The 26,148-nt window shown below is 34.1% G+C and overlaps 2 protein-coding genes and 1 pseudogene across 3 annotated transcripts; 2 read left to right on the top strand and 1 right to left on the bottom strand.

Annotated features, from left to right (window-relative positions):
- Window positions 1-354: 354 nt before the first annotated feature.
- On the top strand, window positions 355-6,785 carry LOC132631324 (kunitz trypsin inhibitor 5-like; annotated as a pseudogene).
- Window positions 6,786-14,794: 8,009 nt separating this feature from the next.
- Window positions 14,795-15,661, top strand: LOC132632411 (kunitz trypsin inhibitor 5-like). The gene has a single exon (XM_060348339.1). It carries the CDS (start codon window positions 14,838-14,840, stop codon window positions 15,447-15,449), a length of 612 nt encoding a protein of 203 aa, XP_060204322.1. The 5' UTR covers window positions 14,795-14,837; the 3' UTR covers window positions 15,450-15,661.
- A 5,648-nt stretch (window positions 15,662-21,309) lies between these two features.
- Window positions 21,310-23,415, bottom strand: LOC132632409 (GEM-like protein 4). 2 transcript variants are annotated; one of them, XM_060348337.1, is made up of 4 exons: window positions 23,101-23,402; window positions 22,752-22,835; window positions 22,389-22,651; window positions 21,310-21,613 (listed from the first exon to the last, which is right to left on the bottom strand). In XM_060348337.1, exons 1-4 carry the CDS (start codon window positions 23,273-23,275, stop codon window positions 21,437-21,439), a joined length of 699 nt encoding a protein of 232 aa, XP_060204320.1. In that variant the 5' UTR covers window positions 23,276-23,402; the 3' UTR covers window positions 21,310-21,436. The 2 variants fall into 2 exon arrangements, with proteins under 2 accessions (XP_060204320.1, XP_060204321.1); XM_060348338.1 differs by having other exon boundaries at window positions 21,508-21,645; window positions 23,101-23,415.
- Window positions 23,416-26,148: the final 2,733 nt, after the last annotated feature.

Raw genomic sequence — 26,148 nt, 5'->3', positions numbered from 1 at the left:
CTACTAATATTATCCCCACTAATCCGCTAGGATTCATCTAATGTTAAGAAAACGAAACAAGGCAAAGCGTTAGTCATTCAATACCAAAGAAAAAATGCACAACGGAGCATAAAATAGAGGAGGAAAGGAATTAAATGGATCGGCCCATTTCAGGCCAATTGCTGTGCACTGTTGCTGCTGTTATGGGCCTCGGCCCAGAATCGTTTTACACAGCTGATGGGGCTGACTCGATTGAATGTTTCGTTGGGCTTTGGCCCAACATCGAATGCGGAAGAAGACGAGTTCCTCGGACTCGCACGCGGTGGTCATGCATAAAAAAACGAAAGGAAAAATATTAGTATGTAATCGATAAATATGGCTAAACATATGAGATACAGACTCAAAACAGATCGGTAAGTTAAATATATATACTGTGTATATTTAAGTATATATACACAATTCGGCCAACACACATTTATGACACATGAACAGGGCAACACTCAATATAAACCGAATCAAACAGCATAATATTTATTGGATTATTCCTATCACACACGATAACTAGCATCCGATAGACACAGAACATGCTACAGAGATCTACTTCCTGACAGATAAATACTTCAAACAAATAACAGATTAATAGTTCAAGCTGCTCTGAACTACACTACTATACTTGAATCATAGACATAATGGGATAAAGACTAGCAGCTAAATATACATGAAACGAACACTTCAAACTACCTTAAAACATTAACACGAAACATGGAGGCAAATCATCTAAGCAGCTAACATGAGATCATACTGTTGAATACTAACCACTATATTAAGCGAGAAATCGAAACAAACGAGCAAGAATTAAAACACACATGAGAAAATAATATTAAAAGGAGATGAAGATTACCAAATAAACAATACAATACGGCTGAACCCGAAACAATGCTAAAACACTAATGCGCCTAAACATGCTTGCAACCATTAACGAACATAACTAAATAAGAACGACAACCAACACACATAAGCAAATATTGAACTAGTAATTAAAAGCTACCACAATACCATCCTGGAACACAGCTAAGCGGGGAAACAACTATAAATTCAAGATAACTAAAAAAGAGAAGCTTCACTGACCTTCTTCGGGTGCAGCGAAGTGGGTGCGGAGGGTTTCCAATCTACTCGAACACCATCAAATCCAAGCTTGCGATGTTCGGATTCAAAGCAGTACCAAAGCAAACGAAAACAACAATTGATTTGGGTATTCTTGACCCGATATGAAGAAGTAAAGCTGATGTACTAATATTGCTTAGGGGGATTTTGTCCACCGGAAAACCTTCTTTTTCAGAACTTTAATTTTCAGGGGGGATTTTTGCGACTTCAAAAACCTATCCTTTACGATTCAACTAACCACTATTTATAGGGTTTTTTCTTTTTTGGCGTTGAAGAAAGAGGGAGAGGCATGGAGGGACAGGGGGACGTGGAAGAGACAGAGGCGTGGGGGACAGAGGGAGATGGAAGAGAGAAGATGAGTGTGGAAGAGAAGGAGAGAAGAGAGAGGAAGAGCGTGGAGGCAGCGGTGGTGATGGTGGAAAAAATGAAAGGGAAACCCTAATGGTTTCCCCTATTTTGAAATGGATGGGTTGGGTCCGGGTCAAAGGCTTAATGGACTGGGCTATTCAAATAAACGATGGGCTGATAAATAAAATAATGTTGTTGATTGGGCTTTGATTTGGGTCAGATGAATTAAAAATATGGGCTGAGTGAAAGAAATAGTTTGGCTTCTAAGTTTAAATAAAAGACCCATTTTAATTAACTATATACTAAGTGTGCTAAAATATCCCCCAATATAAAAGTATGTATTTATTAGTATTTAGATGAAAATAAAATGATATGACGTCGTGATAGTTGTGCAATAATATTTTGAAAGTCAACGGTAAATAAATGTTGTTATTTAGTTGCGCAAAATAAATGCGATGCGTGTACATAAGGCGGTAAAAATGCTGAAATAACAAAAGTGTGGATTATCCTAATACTTGGTAACAAAATAATAATAATGATAATAATAATAATAATAATAATAATAATAATAATAATAGTAGTAGTAACGGTAATAAAATAAAAGATAATAATAGTAGTGACTGCAATAGAATAATGAAATGCCAGTATTAATAAAAACTAATAATTATAGTAAAAAATGCAAATAATTATTTTTTGAAGTTGCCAAAAATACTAGAAACGTAAATAGATATTTCGGAGGAAAGGTGGGACAAAATTGGGTGTTTAACACCTTTCATAATATTTAGTGCAACATTATATGCAAAAACACTATTCGCGACAATTTTCAAACGATTCAAGTTGCCCTCATCACCAATAAAACTTATTGATAGTTCTTTACTCACTGGAGTCTCAGGTTTGATGATTTCTTTAGGAATATCAGGATTAATCAGATCTTGAATCTCTTCATGAGATCCTTTCATAGTGTCATTCTGATCATTGTTTGTATTTCTTTTTCTAGGAATTTTATCCTTGGAGACCAATGGCCTACCACACTTCAGGCGTAGATGAGATTCAGAGGCTATGACACTAGTAGATTGTCCCTTTGGAACATCAATTCGAATAGGCACATTCTCTGCAGGGATATGCGACTTAGTTATTCTTTTCAAATCAGTAAATCCGTCTAGCATTTGATTTGCTATTTTCTGTAAGTGGATGATCTTCTGGATCTCCTGCTCACACATAGGGGCACGTGGATCAAAATGAGATAGTGATGGAACTCTCCACGCAATTTCTCTTTTGATTTCTTTTCTCTCTTCCTCTAATTGTGAAAAATTTATTTCATCAAATCGACAATCTGCAAATCGGGCAGTGAATAAATGTCCCGTCAATGGCTCAAGATAGCGAATAATGGAGGGTGATTCGAACCCAATATATATTCCTAACCTTCTTTGGGGGCCCATCTTAGTGCGCTGTGGTGGTGCTACAGGCACATATACAACACAGCCAAAGATTCGGAGATGAGCAATATTTGGTTCATGACCAAATACTAATTGTGACGGGGAGTATTTATTATAATGAGTCGGTCTGAGACGAATAAGAGATGCTGCGTGTAAGATAGCATGACCCCAAATGGTTGTAGGCAACTGTGTTTTCATAAGTAATGGTCTTGCTATCAATTGCAAACGCTTAATAAATGTCTCAGCAATACCATTTTGGATATGAACATGTGCTACATAATGTTCAACCTTTATCCCAACTGATAAACAATAATCATCAAATGCTTGGGATGTAAATTCTCCAGCATTATCAAGACGTATAGCTTTTATAGTATAATCTTGGAATTGCGCCCTTAAGCGTATTATTTGTGCCAATAATTTCGCAAACGCCAGGTTGCGAGACGATATGAGGCATACATGAGACCATCTCGAAGACGCATCTATTAGAACCATAAAATATCAGAATGACCCACAAGATGGGTGAATAGGTCCACATATATCCCCATGTATACGCTCTAGAAAAATAGGGGATTCAACGTCAACTTTCATTGGTGATGGCCTGGTTATCAATTTGCCCTGATGACAAGCGACACATAAAAATTCACTACTTTCAAGAATCTTCAGGTTCTTAAGTGGATGCCCCTTTGAATTTTCAATAATTCGTCTCATCATTATTGATCCAGGATGACCCATTCGGTCATGCCAAAGCACAAAAATTCCTGAATCGTTAAACTTCTAGTTTACGATTGAGTGCGCTTCAATTATACTAATTTCTGCATAGTACAGGTCAGAAGACAAAGTTGGTAATTTCTCCAAAACATATTTCTGGCCGGAGACATTCTTTGTAATAATAAGATATTCATCATTTGTTTCATTTAATGTCTCGACGTGATACCCATTACGGCGGATATCTTTGAAACTCAACTAGTTTCTTGGGGATCTAGAAGAGAATAATGCATCTTCTATAACAAGTTTCGTCCCCTTAGGTAGAAATATAGTTGCTCTTCCGGAGCCTTCAATTAATTTCAAATTGCCAGAAATTGTATTAATATTTCCCCTTTTTCTACGCAAGTGAAAAAAGTATTTCTCATCTTTGAATATAGCATGCGTTGTTCCACTATCAATCACACAAATATCTTCATGATTGGTCATTGATCCAAATAATATTTGAGGATTTTCCATATATTATTCAAAACGAAAGAATAGACAAAGTAAATGTCGAAGTAGATATTATGATTAGACAAAGTATTACACACACTTTATTACATATATTACTATTAAACAAAGCATTACACACACTTTATTTACATACCTATGGAAACATAACCACATTAGCTAATACAAATGATATGTATGAAATACCTAAGTTATTACAGATCCATCACCGACCAGATGATCTATTTTCCCTTCAGGGAGTTCAAAGAAATCGGCCGCATCTAGATGCGTGGGCTAAACATTATCTTCAGAAATAAAATTTGATTCGGCATCCTTTTCTGCCTTTTTGAGGGAGGCTTGATACAGCTCAACTAGGTGCTTTGGCGTACGACAGGTACGTGACTAGTGCCCTTTTCCTCCACATCGGAAACATTTATTTTCTAAATTTTTCTTTTGCACAGCTTCATGCTTTTCATCCTTCCTTTTACATTGTTGGTGGTGAAGGGTATTATTTGGTGCAAGACGAGAATTATGATTAAAATTCCTTCCTCGATCACGACTGGGGCCACGACCTCTTCCACGCCTAGAATGGCGAAAATTTGCCTCATTCACTTCAGGGAATGGGGCAGTACCAGTGGGTTGGCTTTCATGATTTTTCATTAATAATTCATTATGTTGTTCAACCACTAGAAGATGTGAGATTAGATCAGAATATTTCTTGAACTTCATCTCTCGGTATTGCTGCTGTAGGAGCATACTCGAGGCAGGAAAAGTGGAGAATGTTTTCTCCAGCATATCATGATCAGTGATATTTTCACCACATAATTTCAACTGAGAAATAATTTTAAACATTGCAGAATTATATGCCTTAACAGATTTAAAATCTTGTAGCCTTAAATGGAGCCAATCAAAAACGTGCTTGTGGAAGTATGACCATCTTCAGGTGATCATATCTATCTCTCAGATCATTCCACAGCGTAAGGGGATCTTTAACCGTGAGATATTCCATTTTCAAATTCTCATCAAGATGATGGCGGAGGAATATCATTGCCATGGCACAGTCTTGATTTGATGCCTCATTTTTATCTTTGATGGTGTCTGCCAGACCCATCACATTAAGGTGAGTCTCGGCATTAAGAATCCAAGACATATAGCTATTGTCGGATATATCCAAGGCTACAAATTCACATTTAGAAAGATTTGCCATTAGTAAAGGAAAAAAAAGAAATCAATACCTTCGAGGCTTTTAAAGTATTTGCTCGAGATAACAAAGTCTCGTGCTGATAACGTGTTATAAAATAAAAACTATAAAGTAAATACACGGAAGAAATATGTAGAGAGATATATATTGTATTGCTCATCCAATTCTCTACATATGGTCACTATTTATAGAGGAAAATATATGCTTAATGGCTAAGCCATCTAAGATAACATGGCTAAGTAACTTAATGGAATGGCTAAGCTATTTAAGATAACATGGCTAAGTAATCTTAATGGACAAACAAACTCATAACAAATTCCATAAATTAAAAAGGAAAACGCTTTGCAGGGGTTGCTTATTTTCAAATTAAATGAATATGCAAATCTTCATCGAGTTCTATAAATAGCTATGCTTTGTTGAGTTTATTTTATCCGTACACAAGTTATAACAACAATGGAAGTTATTAACGTTAGACGATTCATGTTACCTTTTCTTCTTTGTTGGACTATCAACAACCTTTTTCCTCGTAAAAGCTCAAGATGTTGCTGAACCGGTGCTCGATGTTTCCGGTAACGCTGTCCAAAAAGGAGTCAACTATTTCATCCTACCAGCGGCTCGGGCCAATGGCGGTGGACTTCAGGTAGCATCCGTTACAGAACCAATCCGTTAGTCGTAAGCCAAAATGCCGATGAATCTGTAATGGGCCTTAACCTTCAATTTTCACATGTGGACCCGAACGAAAATACTGTCAGAATGACTGATCTGAACGTAAAATTTACGTCTATTGCAATATCTGATTCGTCCACAGTATGGACAATTAATTCTGAATTAATTCCACAAAGATATTTGGTGACTGTTGGTGGAGTTGAAGGAAATCCAGGGGTTGAAACTTTGAGCAATTGGTTCAGGATTGACAAGTACGAGGATGCCTATAAGCTTGTGTTTTGCCCAGGAGTTTGTGACTTCTGCAGACCATTTTGTGGAGTTATTGGAATACTTGTTGAACCTAACTGTTAAAGTTAGCTAAGTTGGTGTGAATGAGAAATGGAGAAAAAAAAGACAATGTAACGAAATCAAAGTTTAAAGCAAAGTTCCTTTGAAAAAGAGTTTTGTACCACATTGGTGGTAGAAAGGAAAAGTTATGTGCTTATAATAGAAAGCACTTCTTCTAGCTCTTAAAGGGTTGAGATGAGGGACTCCCATTGTGCTGTCGTTGTCGCTCGGCTCAGATTTGGTCAAATGATTTGATTGATAATTTTTTTAGACCAAATTTATTTAAATTCAATTTTCATTTTCTGATATTTTTTTTAATTTCCGCCGAGAGTTCGTCGAAGTCGTAGGCGTTTGAGGTACCGCTACTCTTGCGACAGGTATATCCGTTTTATCATGGAAGGAAGTAATCCATAACCTCGGGTACAATGAGAGGATTAAATTCCTTAAGGACACACAGTGAATTATGTGGTCTCGGCTATTTCTTTGTTTCTGAAATTTTTCGACTTTACACAATTTCTGATTTTTCCAGTTTCTAGTTTCTATTTCTAACTTTCTGAACACAGGATACTAACACTAACAACAAAAGGGTTTTGTTTGTTGGTTCTGATCAACCTTTGAAAGTTACATTTCTCAAGGCTTAGAATTGCTACTACTATTACTTAGCATGTGTGTGTGACTTCACTGTATATATATTGTATGTATCAGTGAAGGATTAAAGACTATAGCACTCTTCTAGTCTTGTTGATAGTAATAAAGATTGTTATGATTATTATTTGTGAAACTAGTATATAATACATGCACTAGAAAAACACAGACATTAGATATAAATTCATTGTTAATTTGTCGCTAATAGTTCGTAACTAACACGTTTTTAAATAATCTGTTGTCACTACTAACTCATGTTTTAACGATGCAAGTTATCGAGGACGTCCCTAGGTGACAATGTTTTACCTACAGAAACCGTTGGTACAGCGTGTGTAGACATACTTTGTTAAACCCACGAAGACCATAATAGTTATACACATATCTGTATTACCTAAGACTCTCCCTTGGTAGATTTAATTTTTTTTTTAAATACCAACGGAGACTATTGGTATATTCGAAAACTTTGGACTTTTTAAAAGTCATTCGTTTTATGAAGAGACGTCGCTCATTATTTTATTAAAAAATTAGAAAATTAAAATATTTGACTTTCTGTGGGAATCTTTAGCGAAGTCTCTTGGAATAGTGGCCCAGATTTTGTCTGTTGGTAGCCTTGGTCGTAAAGGGGATTTTTAGTAGTGCGCTTTGTAGCGTCTAGCTGAAGTTTTTTGATAATCTGCTAATCTATGTTAAATAAGATAAACAATTAATTTTACTGTTTAGCGACAGAAAATATCCACTGTTAAGTTTTTGTTTGTATTGATGTACCTTTAGATGATTTATATGAATCAGAATAAGGGTGCGATGATGCCTTACCCTATATGTTTTCTTTATCTAATTCAACTGCTCAGACTTTTACCTCTTGTGTTGTTGAGGGGATTGACATTGACCCCTACCTTGTTAAATGCTCTAAAACGTAACCTGCTGTTATTTTTTTATGCAAGGATTATTTCGAGACTTTGATATCTGATTGCAAATTCACCATATTGGGTAAGTTCTCAAACACCATGCCAAAAATAGATGTTATCAGAAAGTTTTTTTGTAACTCAAATCCCCTTTAGAAATTCAGTCAAAATCACCCATATCGTAGATTCTAATCAAACTTACATTGATGTGGAGAATTTATATGACTACAATCTGTTATATTTCGAGATATTCATAACATTGGTGAACATCACTTGAAATTGTCGAAATGGACACCAAAATTTGTACCTAGGGAAGAGACTTCCATATCTCCATTCGGGGCTGTTATGCCATTGGAGCATGAGGTTGTGCCGGATTATTGCAAATATTGCAAGCATCAAGGTCAACAAAGAGTTCCAATATAGAATTAAATCATGGGACAAGCCAAGTCCAACACAAGAACAAAGAGGCAGACAACTTGACAACAAACACACAAGGATCAAAATGAGCAGGACATTAAGAGCCCATTTGGATTAGCCGAAACAAAGTGCTGAAATTTATTTTGTAATTAAGCAGTTACGTGTTTGGATAAAAGTGCTTAAAGAGTTTGTAGAAGTAAGGGTAGTATTGGAATTAACAGAAAATATAAGAGATAAAAGGATAAAATTGCTGGTCAAATCAAATGAGTTAAGCAACTTTTTGATTTTAGCTTATTTTAAGTACTTTTTAACTTAATTTAAGTTATTTTCTATTTTTGCAAAAAACTCAAATAAGTTTAAAATGACATATAAGCTGATTTGACCAACTTATAAGTTAATCCAAACGGGCTCTAACAAAGGAGAAGGCAGACAACAGCTATCTAATTAAGAATGGATCATACCAACTAAAGCTCCCATTGTCAACAAGATCCCCACAACGCCAATAGAGAGAAGATCAGCAGCAAGCAAGGAAATTCTCATGACAGAACCAGATCCATCAGACAGGTTTATGTACTACCTATCAACAACACTTCTCAGGTTCAGAGGCAAGAATCTAGTTTGCAAGAAAAAGAGGGGAGTCAAGAGGAAGGAAGTTAAGAAAATGGAGATAGGGAAGCAACTGAAATATTTTGGGGACTGCTCGGGGCCGTGAATCACCTGGCATGCAATTTCCAGATGCTAAACAAGTTTCATGTTAACAAGGCAGATTATGAGTTCATGACTGAGTTTTTACAAGAAGACAGCACTCAATGAACAAAAACTCAAGGAGAAACAGGGGAGTCAATTATTGGGAAATTCTCACGAACAAAAACTGCAATTCCAACCACCAGAATTGTATAAAGGTAAACTAGTTGTACATTTCACACGAGAAGAGGAAGAGGAACACTAACACTCAAGTGTGTGTAGACCGACTATTCTTGGGAAATTCTCACGTACTAGAGATGTTAGGTTAGGTTTCCGATTAGGGGATCGGTTAAAAGCGGGCTCTGTAATTCGCAACATATTTTTATGGATTTTACACAGAGAGAGCAAGTTTATATATAGTTTGGTAAAATGTACAACATTTTTAGTTTGAATATAATTGTCCTGAAAAGATTAAAAGCCTGCTTATGCTTCTAAGGAGAAATATATATTTTTAGCTTCTCCCCTGTAGCAGGAAAACAACTGTTGCGACTAGTTTAAAATGCCAACTTCTTTTTTTCTCAGAAGTTTGGCCAAATAACTTTTTAAGATAAGCTTCTTTGCAAATTAAGCACTTCCAATGTCTCATAAGCTTGGATAAGCCGGGATCTATACTAAACTCCCATACCTTTAAGCGAATGTGTTCAATTTATATCCAAGATAGACTTTATTACGAATTAATTTGACGTATTGCGTCACAAGGGAAGAAAATTTATCATGCTACGTTTTAGCTAGCACCTAGTTTATTGTTGACCTTTCTATATAGTAAGCTGATCAAATTGAAAGTTGGATATTAGTCCATGTACTAAAACATAGGCTGCCTAATTGAGTTGTTAGTACAATGAAGAAGCTTACGTCTCTTACTTCGCCCATTCGTGAATATAGTTAATTCAACATTTTGAAGATGCTGACACAATACAAATAAATGTACAAGTTCAAAGGTTATAGCTAGGAGGATGCTAGTCAAATTGCTTTCACACTGCTATGCGTAAAATGTGAGGCATCCATAGGTTACACAGAAAAAATGTCAAACCATACATTATTTATTTATCACAAGGCTTCATAAAAGACTAAACGGCTAAAAAAGTTGATATCGATTCCATAAAAACAAAACTCTTTGCAGAGAGTGCTTATTTTCAAACTAATTTCATATGAAAACCTTCATCGAGTTCTATAAATAGCTTTGCTACGTTAAGTTTATTTTATCCGTTCACAAGTTATTACAACAATGGAAGTTATTAACGTTAGACGATTCCTGTTAGACACGAAATTCGTTCTTATTTAGTACTAGTTCGTAGCTAACATGTTCTAAAATAATCATTCGCCACTACTAAAAGATCATGTTTTACCGATATGAGTTACCAAGGAAGTCCCTCGATAGCAAGGCTTTGCTTACAGAAACCGTTGGATGCATGTGCAGAGATATTTTGTTAATACACTGATGATGACCATCAGTACTGAAAAAAAAATCATAAATAGTTATATACTTCATGTATTACCGAGAGTCTCCATCAGTATATTTAATTTATTTTTTGATAAAAATTGACGGAGTACATCGGTATATCCAATTAACTTTGACTTTGTTAAGGTCGTGCATTTCACCGAGAGATGTCCCTCAGTATTTTTTTTTTTTAAAAGAAGAAATAGAAAATTTGATATTCGACTTTTCCGTGAGACTATCTAGCAAAATCTCTGGGAACAGTGGCCTGGATTTCGTCCATCAGTAGCCTTGGTTAGAAAAGGCGATGTTTTAGTAGCGCGTTATGTAGCCTATAGCTAACGAGTTTTTCTGATATTTAATTTTAATATTTCACGTTACAAATTTAAGATCACAAAATTTAAAGATCATTTTGATACATTGCACATATTTTTAATTTAAAATCACAATATAAAAAATCTTCCGTCCGTTAATAAACTTAATACATAGCTAGAGGAGGAGGAACTCGCGAGTGTGCATAGACCGACTATTATTGGGAAATTCTCATATAGCGTAGCCTTGATTTTTCTTTTTTTTTCTTTTTTGCCTTTTAGCCTTGATTGAAGTCATTCAGATAGATTTCAATGTTAGGTTTCCAACGAGAGGATCAGTAAAAATTGGGCACCGTAATTCGAAATACATCTTTATGGATTTTACGCACAGAGGGAGAGTTTGTGAGAGTCTACTCATAGATGTGATATCGACAATCATGACGCTATTTTTTTCTATCCTAGCTATTAGTGTCATTTGGCCCGTGTAAAACCGACATTAAAAATTAAATTTGTGGATATTGTATTAATTTTTCCTGCTCTTACTTGTTTATTTTGTAATATCAGTTGCCACTTTCTAAAGAATTATAAAATATTAAAGTGCAAAAAGGTATCTGAAAGTTAAAGAAAAATATTTTTCTTAGTTTGTATATTAGATTTTTTTAAAACTAAAATCAAGCAAATAATGAAAGCTTTTCTAATTTCTATATTAGTCAAACTTTTTGAAATTATAGTCTCTGATGATCTAAATTGACCTTTTCATATGTTAAATTAATACCATTTATTTCTCTGAATTTAACCCATATTAGCTAACTTATTTAATTGCAAACAGATATTACAATAATATTCAATTAATGTCAAAAATAGTTAATGCTACAATATTGTTGTATAATGAAATAAATAAAGTTAACTTATAAATAAATATAACTAATTAAAAGATTTGGTATTAAAAGATACTTTTGTAGGTGTTCTTTCAAATTAAACCATATAAATAATATTGAAACGTCAATGAAATTAAATTGTTCTTGCTTTAATTTTTCCTTTTCCTTCCGAAAGATGCATGTTAAGAAATAATCTTTTTTCCTTCTTCTTAGTTTAATAAACTTTCATGGAAGCTACATTGTAATAACTTTTTTCATGTTGAACGTAACTATTTTATCCTAAATTATATAAAATATTCACTATACCATATTTCATAAAATATTTTAATATTAAAAAAGTGAAAACATATTTTTTGCAATTGTTTAGTAATATTACTGCTTGGAGATCAAATTGTATATTCTTTAACTACAGCTTTTTTTTCTTTTTCAAAATTTTAGAATATATATGAGAATAATGCTTTATAATTATAGTCATTTATTAGATAATTTTATGTTAAAAGTGTGCGCATGTAAAATTAGATTAACAAAATTGTACTTCGGGATTCATTTTTCGATTGAGATGGAAGGACTATAATTTACATTTTTGATACACTTTTAAAATATTTAACAATGATATAAGTTACTTGTGTTCATTCTTTTAATTTAAAATGAAATATTTGTTAATTACTTATGTTTGCAAGCACATACAACACAAAATTACATGAGAAAATGAAACAAAATAAAATTTACGTTTAAGCTAACGAATAAAAAATTTAAAGTAGCAAATGATAGACTTCGGATAAATGGTAAATAACATCAATAGATAATACATAATAATATAAGAGCAATATTTTAATTCAATAATTTGGTCCATATTAACATATAAATTGAATGACAAAATGATTTCTTTACATGTCTAAAAACAATTTCTTAAGGAAAATATAATTTGAAACAAATTTAATAATCTTTTCACATAAAAGAAAGACTCAAATATGTGTGAGTGTTCTTTGTGGAGGCCACTATGACCTTTTCCATGACATCATTGATCACTTTTAGTGGCATGAAAAAATTCCTTTAAGTTCTTAAAATTTACAAAAATGGGTGAGAACTTGTAAGGTAATTAAAGCTTCAATTAGGGATAAAATGGACAAGAAAGTTTCATGTGAGGACTACAAAATTTTGAGATCCTCCCTTATATATATAGTGGTAATATGGGTGGGGATATCGACAATTAATTTGATGTATTGCGTCACAAGGGAAAAAAGGTTCGCATAATATTTTGTTGCTAGCACCCAGACCGCAGCTTCTGAAAAAATTTATTTTGTGAGTCACATAACCAACATTATTTATGCGAATATAATGTATTAGTATTTGGCAAGTGGACTTAGAGGTCCCACAAAATTTTTCTTAAATATAAAATAGGAGTAGTAAAGAAAATATTAAAATTCACTTTTTTCTTTATTAGGATGAATACCTAAAAGGAAATTAAAATTTAAAGATCTCCGGTCGGTTAGGGACAGCATAGTTGCTGCAAGGTCTTTAAGTATGTAAAAACTTGCTTTCGTTATAATTTTTATTATGCAAAATAACCTGTAAAGATTATTTGTGTAAGGTATTAATTGGATTCTTAAAACGAAGAAGTCTCAATTTTCCAAAAGCGTGATCTTAGTTTGATCTTCTAGGAAAGAAAATTGGATTATCAGTTACTTGAATAAATTGTTTTCATGTATAAAGAAATTAAATATATTTGATCTTAATTCAGTAAAGTGATCTTAATTGAGTAAAATAATACGATATTTACAAGATCATGAATCATCACTAGCTAAAAGTTATGATTGCAAAATATAAATTAGAAGTTTTACAAATGCTTAGCAAAAAGAAAAAAAGTCTTACAAAAGTAAAATTACTCATGCTTTTTTATATTAGACTGGATCCTAAAAATACAAGAACTTCAATTAAAAATTATGATAAAAGCAAGGGAGACCTTGCAGTACCTAAAAGTTCCAACACAAACGGATTTGTTAGTATGCCTTTAATAGCCGATTGGAGATCCTCAAATGTTAATTTCCTTACAGGTATGCATTCTAATAAGGAAAAAAAAATAGACTTATAAATTATAATATTGTCTTTTCAATTTTATACTATTTAATAACAAGTTTGTGGGATCCATAAGAACACTTGTTCAATAATAAGCTAGACTAACATAAGTAATGTTGGTTATGTGACTCGCACTTGATCTTTCTAAGCGGATCAAATAAAGTTGTGTATTATGTACTAAAACATATAGGTTGCCTAATTGAATGATTTGTCACTACTACAAGAAGCTTATGTGATGCAAGCCGAGTTGCCTCAAGGACATTTCAAGGACCGTCCTGGGGAGTCCAAGTGTGAATGATAGCATGGGAGGATGGATTGGAGGTGGATGAGCATTGAAGTGGTCAAATGAGTGAAGGATGGCTTTGATTGCAAAAAAGGCTACTTCATTAATTCAAGACTTTCATCTCCAAAGGAAGACAAGTCAAACAAGGCTCCTGTCTCATTAAGGATAATTATGTAATAATGTAGTTGTCTTCCTTAATGTTTTTAGTATAAATAGCTAGTCTTTTATTTTATTGGGGGCTTTTGATGAATTATGAATATTGAGTGTTTAGGTTATCTCTAGAGAAAAAAACTTATGAGAGGCTTATGGAATAAGCTCTTGTTGATGTTGTTGAGAGGATTGATTGTTTGGGGCATAAATCCCTTGAGATCATCCTAAGAGATTAGATGCTTAGTTGCATTTAATTTGGAGGTCTTAACTAATCTAGAGTTTTAATTGCCAAATTAGATTTTTTTTGTGTCAATCTATCTATTCCTTTTATTTTCTTGTTATTTTATTGTCTATTCCACGTTATTGTATCATTACGTCTCTTACTTCGTCCATTCGTGAATACAGTTCAGCATTTGAAAATGCTGACACAATAAGTGTACAAGAAGTTCAAGATTATAGCTAGCTAGGAGGATATTATTCTAATTGCTTTCCCACTGTTTAATGTCAACCCATACATCATTTATCACACGGCGTTATAAAAGACTAAAAACGGCTGGAAAGTTCATAGTCAATTCCATATTTTGATTTTCAAACTAATAGAAATATTCAAACCTTCATCCAGTTCTATAAATAGCTCTGCTTCTTTAGGTTTATTTTATCCGCTAACAAGTTATTACAACAATGGAAGTTATTAACGTTACACGCTACATAGTACTACCTTTTCTTCTTGTTGCACTATCAGTAAAAGCTCAAGATATTCGTGAACCGGTGCTTGACGTTAACGGTAACGCTGTCCAAAAAGGAGTGAACTATTACATCCTTCCAGCGAGTCGGGGCAACGGTGGTGGACTTCAGGTTGCATCCATTAGGAACCAAACCAACCCCCTAGTCGTAAGCCAAAATACCGACGAATCTGTAATTGGCGTCAACCTTCAATTTTCACCTGTGGACCCGAAAGAAAACACCGTCAGAATATCGACTGATCTGAACGTAAAATTTACGTCTATGACAATATCTGGTTCGTCCACAGTATGGACTATTAACACTGAATTAATTCCACAACGTTATTTGGTGACGGTTGGTGGAGTTGAAGGAAATCCAGGGCGTGAAACTATTGGCAATTGGTTTAAGATTGACAAGTACGAGGATGCATACAAACTTGTTTATTGTCCTGGAGTTTGCAATATCTGCAGACCATTTTGTGGGGAGATAGGAATACTTGTTGAAAATGGAAAAAGGGTTTTGTTTGTTGGTAGAGATCAACCTCTCAAAGTTACATTTCATAAGCTCTAGAATTACTAATTTGCCGTGCTATGGTATGTGCATGTGTGTGATTTCACTGTTTATAGTCTCTGTTTCAGTGAAGGTCGAATAAGGAAGAGTATAGTCTTCGAGTCGTGTTTAATGTTGATAATGTATTAGGGATTGTTATGATTTTTATTTGTAAAACTATTAGTATTACATAATAAATGCACTATATAAAACCATAGAAATTAGATACGAAATTCGTTGTTAATTTATCGTTAAATCGCCCGTAGCTAACATGTTTTGTGATAATCTGTCGCTATATAACCCCTAGCTAACAAGCTTTTCTAATGATCCGTTAGTTCATGTTAAGTATGGGAAGCAATGAATTTTTTATGTTTAGTGATAGAATTCGTGAGTCCTACGTTTTTGTTTGTTTGTTATGATGCATCTTTGGACGATATATACGAAATGCAATACGGTGCAAGGGGAAAATAGAATGAAGAACCGAAACTTTAACAATTTATATTGAATTCCAAAAGCTGGAGGAAAAAACCTTACTGAACAAAGACGAAATTATCGACTCATCAATGGGTCAAATGATTTGGATCTCTCACTATATTTAGTTTCTCTTTAGCATGTTAAACATTAATGAAGTTGGTGATCATGAGTAGGCGGACGGACCTAGGTAGGCTCCACGGGATCATAATTTTTTTTTTTAAGTGAAAATAAAGAATATTATTGATCACAAGACAACAAAATACAAAATTTCCTATATTGCTACTAAGACTGAGGCATCCCTATAGTCTTAGATCATATGTAAACAAATAAGTAACGCTCCAACTATTTTACGGATATAGACTATCTATCCACTGTCTTCCATGTCTACTTTCCTTCCTCCTCCTCTTACTTTTATCTCTTATGTACGCCTCTTGTTGGATTCTTGCACAGACCATGCTAGGTACTGGCACTTTCAGTTGCCAAACAACTTCATTCCTTGCCCACCAGATGTTGTAGATCAGAGCAACCAGTACTGCTGTGATGAAATCTCTTGTGTTCCTGTCCTTTCTGCTCCTAGTCATTCTTCTCCATAAGCCTTGCACTTCAATATTCTGGACTCTTATCTCCAACCAGCTCAGTAAATTATGCTTTCCACTTCTCCACCACACAATCCACACTGATCATCATTAGTTAGTCCAATCTTTGCCAGTCTTTGCCTTGTTAGTAGCCTTTTATGTGCTATTAACCATCCTATAAAGCAGTGCTTGGGAGTACTAACCTTGTTCCATACCCATCTACTCCCTTGCCATACTTCCATCTCTCCTTTACTCCACATATACCCACTCTTAATAGTATACTTCCCATCAGCTTTCAGCCACCCTTCACCAACATAACCATGTTTAAATTTATCCTTAATACTGCATATTTTCCTCCAATACCAAGCACAATCACTAGGTGCAGAATAAGTCCATCAATTCATATCCTTGATGTACACATGGTTCACCCACTTCACCCACAAATTATCTGTTTTCTGAGCTATATTCCATGCATACTTTGCAATAGCAACTTCATTCCACACAATGTTATGCATATATAGTAGATGTTGAACCCCTTTGGCTTCTTTGTGTATTTGCTTCTTAATATTTTTTAATCCCCTAAGTGAAAATTTTGATTCCGCCACATTGATTACTAGCGTGATATTTCTACTTCGTACCACAGCTTCATGTCAATAGTTTGTTCCAACTTCCTATGTCCCATTTAACATAAACATTTTATTATTTCATTAAGTATTTGGACTTTGCACGTTTTAAATTAGGAGTAACTGCATAAAATTAAAATAGATTTCTAAGAAGTTTATATGATAAAAAAAAATTATATCAACATTTAAAATAATTAAATGAACTTAACATTTAAGCTTTGTCATAGTTATATGTAAAGTAGCATATATATTAGTATTAACAAGGGTGGCTCAATAGAATTAATCAATATAAAGCCTAAAGTCAAAATAAAAATTTGACATTAATTTTATCGGACAAGATCGTTATATACTAACTTATCATTATAGCTTATTTTAATTAAATCTGTTAGGTTTTTGGGTTTTCCCTTCCTCTATGGAATTGAATTAATAAAACCCAGTCCAATTAGGTTTTTGGGTTTTCCCTTCCTATGTGGAATTGGATTAATAAAACCTAATTCAATTTGGAGCAGACCAGTTTTACCCAAAATTTTCTCTATATATAGGATCAATTTAGGTTTTATTTTCAGAACAAAAGAGTGAATTCATAGCAGTCATATAGAGAGAAAAACGTGAGAGAGAAAACAGATTTTCGTCCAGAAATTTTCTGCTACAGCAGTCCGCTTTAAATTGTGTTTCCCGATTCGTTAACCGTTGGATCGTGCTGAAATTTGAACTGGGGGTTCGCCACATCTGGTTCTTCGATTTCAACGGTGGAGATCGGATTTTGTGGTCTGTATCTCCAGTTTTAGAGTACGAACAGTAGCTCGTTTTGGGGGGTGATTTCTCTCCTTTCTTCGCTAGTTTTGGTGCTATCTTTTATGTATTGTTGCTCCGTGCTTGGCTTTGTTGTTGTAGTCATTTGGAGAACATTGTTGTAACTCTTGTTGTTTATAGTGGAGCTTTTGTGGGCCGGAGGTTCCGTGGATGTTTCCTCTTCACATTGAAGGGGTTTTACCACGTAAATTTGACGTCTCTTCCATTCGATTTATTTTTGCTTGCTTTGCTATCTTATTGTTGGTATACCTGCTACCTAGATTTTCATTTGTGCTAGTGTTTATTGTCTTCTCTTGGTTCAAATAGTGTGGGAAGCTTCGACTTGGGTATTTCTTCCGTTGTTACCTCGTCGTGCAATTTGATTATTGCTTGTTTCTTCCCAACAAAGTGGTATCAGAGCTTGTGGTTGTATTTGATTGGGTTGATCGTCTATTTGAATGATGGAGGCAAATATGAGCAAGATGGTTTGTTTAAATGGCAGTAATTACCATATTTGGAAAAGCAAGATGAAAGATCTTCTATTTGTCAAGAAGTTGCATTTACCTGTGTTTGCTTCTAAGAAACCTGAGTCTATTAAAGATGAAGAGTGGGAATTTGAGCACTTACAGGTTTGTGGCTATATCAGGCAATGGGTTGAAGATAATGTTCGAAATCTTATTGTGAATGAGACAAATGCTAAAAGCTTGTGGGAAAAGCTCGAGACACTTTATGCTTCGAAAACTGGAAATAATAAGTTGTTCCTACTGAAACAATTGATGAATATTAGATACAAAGAGGGCAGCCCTATTTCTGATCATATCAATGATTTTCAGGGTGTCCTTGATCAGCTGTCTGGAATGGGTGTCAAGTTTGATGAAGAAATACAGGGACTTTGGCTTCTTAATACTTTGCCAGACTCTTGGGAAACTCTTCGAGTTTCTTTGACTAATTCTGCTCCCAGTGATGGTGTAACTATGGAATATGCTAAGAGTGGTGTTTTGAATGAAGAGATGAGAAGAAGATCTCAAATGTCGTCTTTTTCAACTTCACACTCCGATGTTTTGGTCACTGAAGACAGGGGGAGAAGTAACTTCAGAGGTCAGAATGACAGAGGCAAAAGTAGAAGCAAGTCAAGAACCTCCAGGTACAAGAATCTTACATGTGACTATTGTCACTTGAAAGGGCACATCAAGAAATATTGCTACAAGTTTAAGAGAGACCAGAAAAGGCAAAAGAAAGAAGGCGATAATGAAAATCGTGTTGCTGTTGTTGCTGAAAATGATCTTCTCGTTGCTTGTGGTAAAAATGATATCAATCTTGTTTGTGATGAGTCTACCTGGTTTGTGGATTCAGGTGTCACTTCTCATGTCACGCCAAAGAAGAAATTATTTTCTTCTTATACTCCGGGTAATTTTAAAAATTTACGAATGGGCAATGATAGTGAGGTTGAGGTACTTGGTATTGGCACAGTTTGCTTGAAAAGTAAGAACGGTTTGAGGTTGGTTCTTAACAATGTCAAGCATGCTCCAGATGTTCGTCTGAATATAATTTCTGTAGGAAAGCTTGATGATGATGGTTATGATCAAACCATTGGTGGTGGCCAGTGGAAGCTTCTTAAAGGTTCAATGGTTGTGGCTCGAGGTTACAAGATGTCTGACTTGTACTTATTTCAGGGCTCCATTTGTGGTGACTCAGTAAATTTGGTGGAGAATGATACTTCATCAGAATTATGGCATAGAAGGCTGAGTCATATGAGCGAGAAGGGGATTGATAACTTGGCTAAGAAGAATTTGTTTTTTGGAGTGAAACAAGCAAAGTTAAAGAGATGTGTTCATTGCTTAGCCGGGAAACAGAAAAGAGTTTCTTTTCAAAGTCATTCGCATTCAAGAAAGCATGATTTGCTGGAGTTGGTACATTCTGATTTGTGTGGTCCTTTTAAAGTAAGCTCTCGTGGTGGTGCACTTTACTTTGTGACTTTTATTGATGATCATTCTCGCAAACTCTAGATATTTCCTTTGAAGTCCAAGGATCAAGTACTTAATGTGTTCAAGACTTTTCAGGCCTTGGTTGAGAGACAGACAACAGGGAAGTTTGAAGAGTGTTGCTTGATCGCCGGGATGGCGGTTTCCTCCACATAGTCGGGAGGGGGAGAATTGTTAGGTTTTTGGGTTTTCCCTTCCTATGTGGAATTGGATTAATAAAACCCAGTCCAATTAGGTTTTTGGGTTTTCCCTTCCTATGTGGAATTGGATTAATAAAACTCAATTCAATTTGGACCAGGCCAGTTTTACCCAAAATTTCCTCTATATATAGGATCAATTTAGGTCTTATTTTCAGAATACAAGAGTGAATTCATAGCAGCCATATAGAGAGAAAAACGTAAGAGAGAAAACAGATTTTCGTCCAGAAATTTTCTGCTACAACAGTCCGCTTTAAATTGCGTTTTCCCATTCGTTAACCGTTGGATCGTGCTGAAATTTGAACTGGGGGTTCTCAACTTCTGGTTCTTCGATTTCAACGGTGGAGATCGGATTTTGTGGTCGGTAGATCCAGATTTCGAGTACGAACAGTAGCTCGTTTTGGGTGGTGATTTTCTCTCCTTTCTTCGCTAGTTTTGGTGCTATCTTTTATGTATTGTTGTTCCGTGCTTAGCTTTGTTGTTGTAGTCATTTGGAGAACATTGTTGTAACTCTTGTTGTTTATAGTGGAGTTTTTGTGGGCCGGAGGTCCCGTGGATGTTTCCTGTTCACATTGAAGGGGTTTTACCACATAAATTTGGCGTCTCTTCCATTCGATTTATTTTTGCTTGCTTTGCTATCTTATTGTTGGTATAGCTGCTACCTAGATTTCCATTTGTGCTAGTGTTTATTGTCTTCTTTTGGTTCAAATAGTGTGGGAAGCTTCGACTTAAATATTTCTTCCGCTGTTACCTCATCGTGCAATTTGATTATTGCTTGTTTCTTCCCAACAAAATCTTCATCCTCGATGTGTTTGTTTTACCTCAATCGAATTGGCACGGTCACCTGGATTTCAGTCCAGAGAAAGGAAAGAAATAATAAACTATCTCTACGAAGCACCACCTGTCTTTATTTTTATGTTTTTTTCTTCTCACTTATGCTTGTTAAAAGTTGCCAACTATAAAGTGGGACTAAGGATATCTACTGAGGCCTCGAAAGATAGCTTGGGGTTACAGCCGTCAGAATAATTAATACATCATTTTAATTGGAGACGACTAAAAATATAAAATAAAGGCCTGAGTTTTAATGTTCATTCACATGAAACTTAATACTTTTCAAGTCAAACCAACTTAGTCCAAATGACCAATATAGATTTGCCATAAATATAATTACACTACAACATAAATTCCTACTCCTATAGCCTTAAAGTAGTTGAAATTGTGATCGTTGACAAAAAAGGTAAACAATGAACAACGCAGTCATTAGATGCCATCAGTTCAACATAAAAGTAAAAAAAAGGGAGAAAAAAACTTCTACAGAATTGCTGAACCTCTCTAAAATCCTAAAGAATCTAATATCTGAAACATCTAGTTTGACATGGAAATAGCTTTCTGTAAATTCAAGAAAGCTTTTTCATATCGTACAAAGCCCATGAACCAAAACTCAAAATTATCTTCAGTGACAATTTCAATGTACTTTTGAGATGGTTTGTTCTCATTTACGCTCGGATGAGCTCTTTTAATTTTCTTCACTGGAATAACCACCTGCACAAATCAATTTCCCAAAATGAGAAATGCTTCACAAAATAGAAAAATGATTAATTAACTTTTTATGCTTAATACAGTTGATAGTTTGAAACCATTGCCAAGACCTTATTGAAAGTGGCAAGACTAAAATGCTAAAATCATTGAGCTCTTGCCTCTCAGGTTCTAGCTTCACTCTTAATTTCTTGAAAGTTGGTTTTGTAGATGAAAAGAAAAATAGAAATAATTTATCAAATTTAACTCGAAAAGATTCCCTTGGCTAAATCATCTACCCCATGACAGCTAGACAACAGCACTAGTACCTGTTAAATAATGAACTGAAAAAGACTAAATACGGTGTGTGATTTTGAGGGAATAATTGAAAGCCGCGTGGGAACGAATCTTGGAATTAAATATTCAATTGAGATAAAATCATCCTAGTATTTTGTTTTCCCCTTTTTCTTTTCTTCGTAATTTTAGAAATTCCGCATTTTGCAAAAATAATACTAAAAATAACTGAATTAATAATTTAACTTGAATCCACTGATAATTTAAAAAAAAAAAAAATTATATAGCAGTACTATTTGTACACTAATATGTCGTAGCGTGTTAGCCCTTGTCTTGTTTTTGAAGTTATTAATGTCAAATTGTCAATTACACGGATTGTTTGCTGTAGCTATTTTTGGGTAACTTGAACGTGTAAAATTTTGTTCACACAATTAAAAATAAAAAAAAAAGTCACAAATTTTGTTTTAACCTTCTATTAATTTAGTAGAATCAATGTAATGTAACTAACCTTGTAAGGTGTTCTAAGAATTCCACCAGAAGGAAAAGGAACTGCGATGGGTCTTTCACTGCAGAATGCAATTTTATCTGTAGATATGAATAGAATCCCAGCAATTGGACCTGCTGTTGTGTACAAATAGCACTGTGATGCCTTAAGCAGTTTCTCTCCTTCATTCACATTAAACATATGCCTGAATATATTTCTTCTACCTCCTTCTTTCACTATTTTCAATTTCCCTTTCACCGTTTCTGAAAATTTTGGCCCCAATTTCACTGCAACACATCAAAACAAAAAAAATTGTTTTATTAGTATTTGTTTTTTTCACTAAGAACATTAGAAAAAAGAATAACAGGATTAATTAGATGTACATACCATGCTCACGGATTCTGTATGCATAACTTTTTGCCTTCTTTCCCAATTTCCTCTGCTGAATAATTATAGCAGAATCATCTTGACCTGCAATAAGAGTTAAGAAAAATTGATTAATGTTTCGTTTACCTTTTTCTGTTTTTTAAGGAGCAAAGTTGGATCTACCATACATGTAACATGTTATAGGTTCGCAGATCTTAGTAACTTCGGTCAAATCTGACACTATATTTGTGTAAGAAGTTTAATTTTATTCAGAACCCAGTAAACAAAAAGGACCCTGAATTTCAAACACAGTAAATAAAAAGGACTCTGAATTTCAAACGCAGTAAATAAAAAGGAAATTTGGACATACTTGGAGTAATTCTTGGGGAGTAATCTGAAGAAGACGGGCTATGAAGAGTGCTGACAGATTCAGAATCTTGAGAAAAAGAAGAATGCCTTTCTGGAGTTGTCCCAAAGGAAGAGCTCATGCCCAAAGAGCTGCCAGAAGAATTTTGAAGATCGTCAAAATGGTGATGTTCTTTCATGTTGAGTTTGAATATTTTTTTGAGTATTTTGAGTGTTCAGAGAATAATGTGATAAAGTGTTCTGATTAAAATACAAGTGATTTGCGTGTGAAAGTTTAGGAGGAAAGTGCTAGGAATGGACATATTTAAAGGAGTGGTCGGCGACACAGTTCTCCAGTTGATAAGATTCTAAACTACCCCCACTCTTTACCTCAACTTGGACTACAATAACTCTAGTTTTTGGAAGATTCTTTTTGTTTACTCCTTTTCTTTTCCAGAAAACACGATGGTGGGGCCGTCTTCTGGAAATTATACTACTTACATAAAATTATACTCCATTAGACTAGACTAGATGATTGTTAAGTATAAGATGGTTGTTAAGTATAGTTTTATATTGTACATTGTATTGTTTTAATGGATATTTGGATAGATTGTAAAATTGAAAAATAAACCAACAATATTATAAAGAAAAGTAGGGTACAGGTAGAATTATTATAAAAAAAGGTAAGGTAAAGGTTAAAATAGAATGATTAAATAATAAAAAAAGACAAAATGAGAAGAAGAAAAAAGTAACAACACGAGCACACCACATTGATCGTTACATTCATCGTTATGTAAATACGGATTTAGTGATACAATTAGTATCAATCAAAATAAACATTATATTTAAAATAACAGTCAACACAATACAATAGATAACAACCTTCCAAACAAGCTGTAAAAGAGAAAAATTCAAGATATTAAATTTATTTTCACCAAAAAGATATTAAATTTATTGATTTTGAATTCTAAAATAGGATAACAATTGAGTTTGAGATAGATTATTTGTATATATTAAATAATTTTTAGCACAACTATAAAATCTAGTTCTAAGCTGTTAGATTATGTCGAATCCGTATCTTTTCTAATTTCTAACTTATAATTTTTTGTTGTCCAGGTTCCTGTTTACGTCTCCATTGTTTCATTGTATACTTGTTTTATTGTTTTTTAACTACTTTCTCTCATTTTATTAGCAGCTAAACCACGTTCTTCATGCTTCTTTTCTTTTCAATTTCCTCCTCATTCCTTGCTAACCTCGAAATAGAATTATGATTGCACAAAATGTAACGGAGATGAACATGTCATGATCTGCATCATTGAGATAAGATAAAATAATACACTCACATATCCACTTCAAAGAAGTACTGCTTAATAATAAACATGGTACAATACAAGTATACAACATATGTGATATGAAAAGGTTATGCACTTTGACGTCAAATAACTGTAATATAAAGGGGGGAAAGGATCTTCTTTGTCCAAAGAAAAGGTGGAGAAAAAAAAACTAGTCAAACGAAAAAGTACAGAAAATAGTTTTACAAAAGAAAGATTTAAGTAAGAACTACAATATCAAGATAACAGAAGATACATATGTCACATCCAGGGAAACCTAAATATGACAAGAGCAGCTGAAATAGTTACGCATGCAGAAGCCATCAACTTGGAAAATAAGTAGAATTGTGGAAAATCCTAATTAAAAGACGCATTTCTAAATTCTAGAAAGACCACAAAGTTGACTTGCTCTTTTTTTTTTTTTTCTAATTTCGTCTATATGCTATAATAAAAATCCCTACGTTAGTACATTTTGTTCTTGTATGGATTGACTGCATTACAAAGACATTTTTCCCTCTTTGGCAGCTCTCAACATTAAGTCGATTGTATCATCACGAGATGAAGACAACCTGAACCTTTATAATTAGCATGGCTGCTTTACCACAACCTGAACCTTTATAATTAGCATGGCTGCTTTACCACCTAGTTGGAGATTAAGGAACTATTATGTAATGTTGAACTTGAACATATAATTAAATAAATAATGTTCCATTTGTTTCAATTTATGTGAACCTATTTTCTTATTAGTCTGTGCCAAAAAGAATGACTTCTCTCTATATTTGGAAACACTTTACCTTTACGCAATGATTTATAGCCATACAAAATATATGTGACTCATTCAGGACCACAAGTTTAAAAGTCTTCTCTTCTTTCTTAAACTGTGTGCTCAGTCAAATGGGTTCACATAAATTGAAAAAGATGGAGTATATCTTTTAGCAGCTTAAACTTATGGATGCGTGCGATAATCTTAAAAACTAAATCTAAATATGGCATAAAAAGAGGCATAACTTCTTAGTTCAAATTCCATCCCCGGTTATTAAAGAAAACAAATTCACATACTTGACTCATGATTAAAAAAAAAAAAAAAAATCAAACGTACACGTGAATGAGCATGCATCGTGACGCATGTAAGCATAATTAAGTAAATAAAAATAGTATTCTCTTGAACAACCACATATGAAGCCTTTTCTTTTGATCTTAATTTGCATCTGCAGGTGGCAGAGGGACAAAGGATTTCAAGCGTCTGACACACTTGATCTCTGTCATGAAGTATGTTTGTTGCTACCTTCATGGGACTTTCCCAAACTTGAGTTATGCAATTATGTTCTTTGATTTATATTTTTTCCTTTTTTTCTTTGACTCTTTGTTATGTTAGTGGAACAATATAATTGAGTGAGTAGTTTTAAGCTTTTGTAACCGCTGCTAATCGATAGTCAAACTTTGGTCCGAACAACGAATATGTCCTGTCATCACAATTCACATGCCAAGACCTGTCAAAGGTTATAAGAGTGAGAAACACGTTTCTTGAATAAATTAATTGAAGGTTGTCACTAGTGGAATTATATAGAACAACAATTTTTTTTAGAGTTCTTTCATTAATGGACCAACTCCATTACCATATGCAATTACTCATAATATAATGTTAAGTCGCAAACAACGAATATACGTTTCTCTTTCACTACTCTAATTAATATTATTAAGTGATTTGATTAATTAGAGATACTCATTTATCCATTGTTAAT

This window comes from Lycium barbarum, chromosome 3 (genome assembly GCF_019175385.1).
Source record: "Lycium barbarum isolate Lr01 chromosome 3, ASM1917538v2, whole genome shotgun sequence".
NCBI lineage: Eukaryota > Viridiplantae > Streptophyta > Magnoliopsida > Solanales > Solanaceae > Lycium > Lycium barbarum.
This window is presented reverse-complemented; position numbering and strand designations above follow the sequence as displayed.

Bases quoted from the DNA above. Each gene is read 5' to 3' on its own strand.
- LOC132632411 (XM_060348339.1), top strand. From the start codon at position 14,838: ATGGAAGTTATTAACGTTACACGCTACATAGTACTACCTTTTCTTCTT.
- LOC132632409 (XM_060348337.1), bottom strand. From the start codon at position 23,275: ATGAAAGAACATCACCATTTTGACGATCTTCAAAATTCTTCTGGCAGC. The intron at 22,836-23,100 runs GTATGTCCAAAT...CTCTTATTGCAG, and splicing joins CTCCCCAAGAATTACTCCAA to GTCAAGATGATTCTGCTATA. The intron at 21,614-22,388 runs GTTAGTTACATT...TGATTTGTGCAG, and splicing joins TTCTTAGAACACCTTACAAG to GTGGTTATTCCAGTGAAGAA.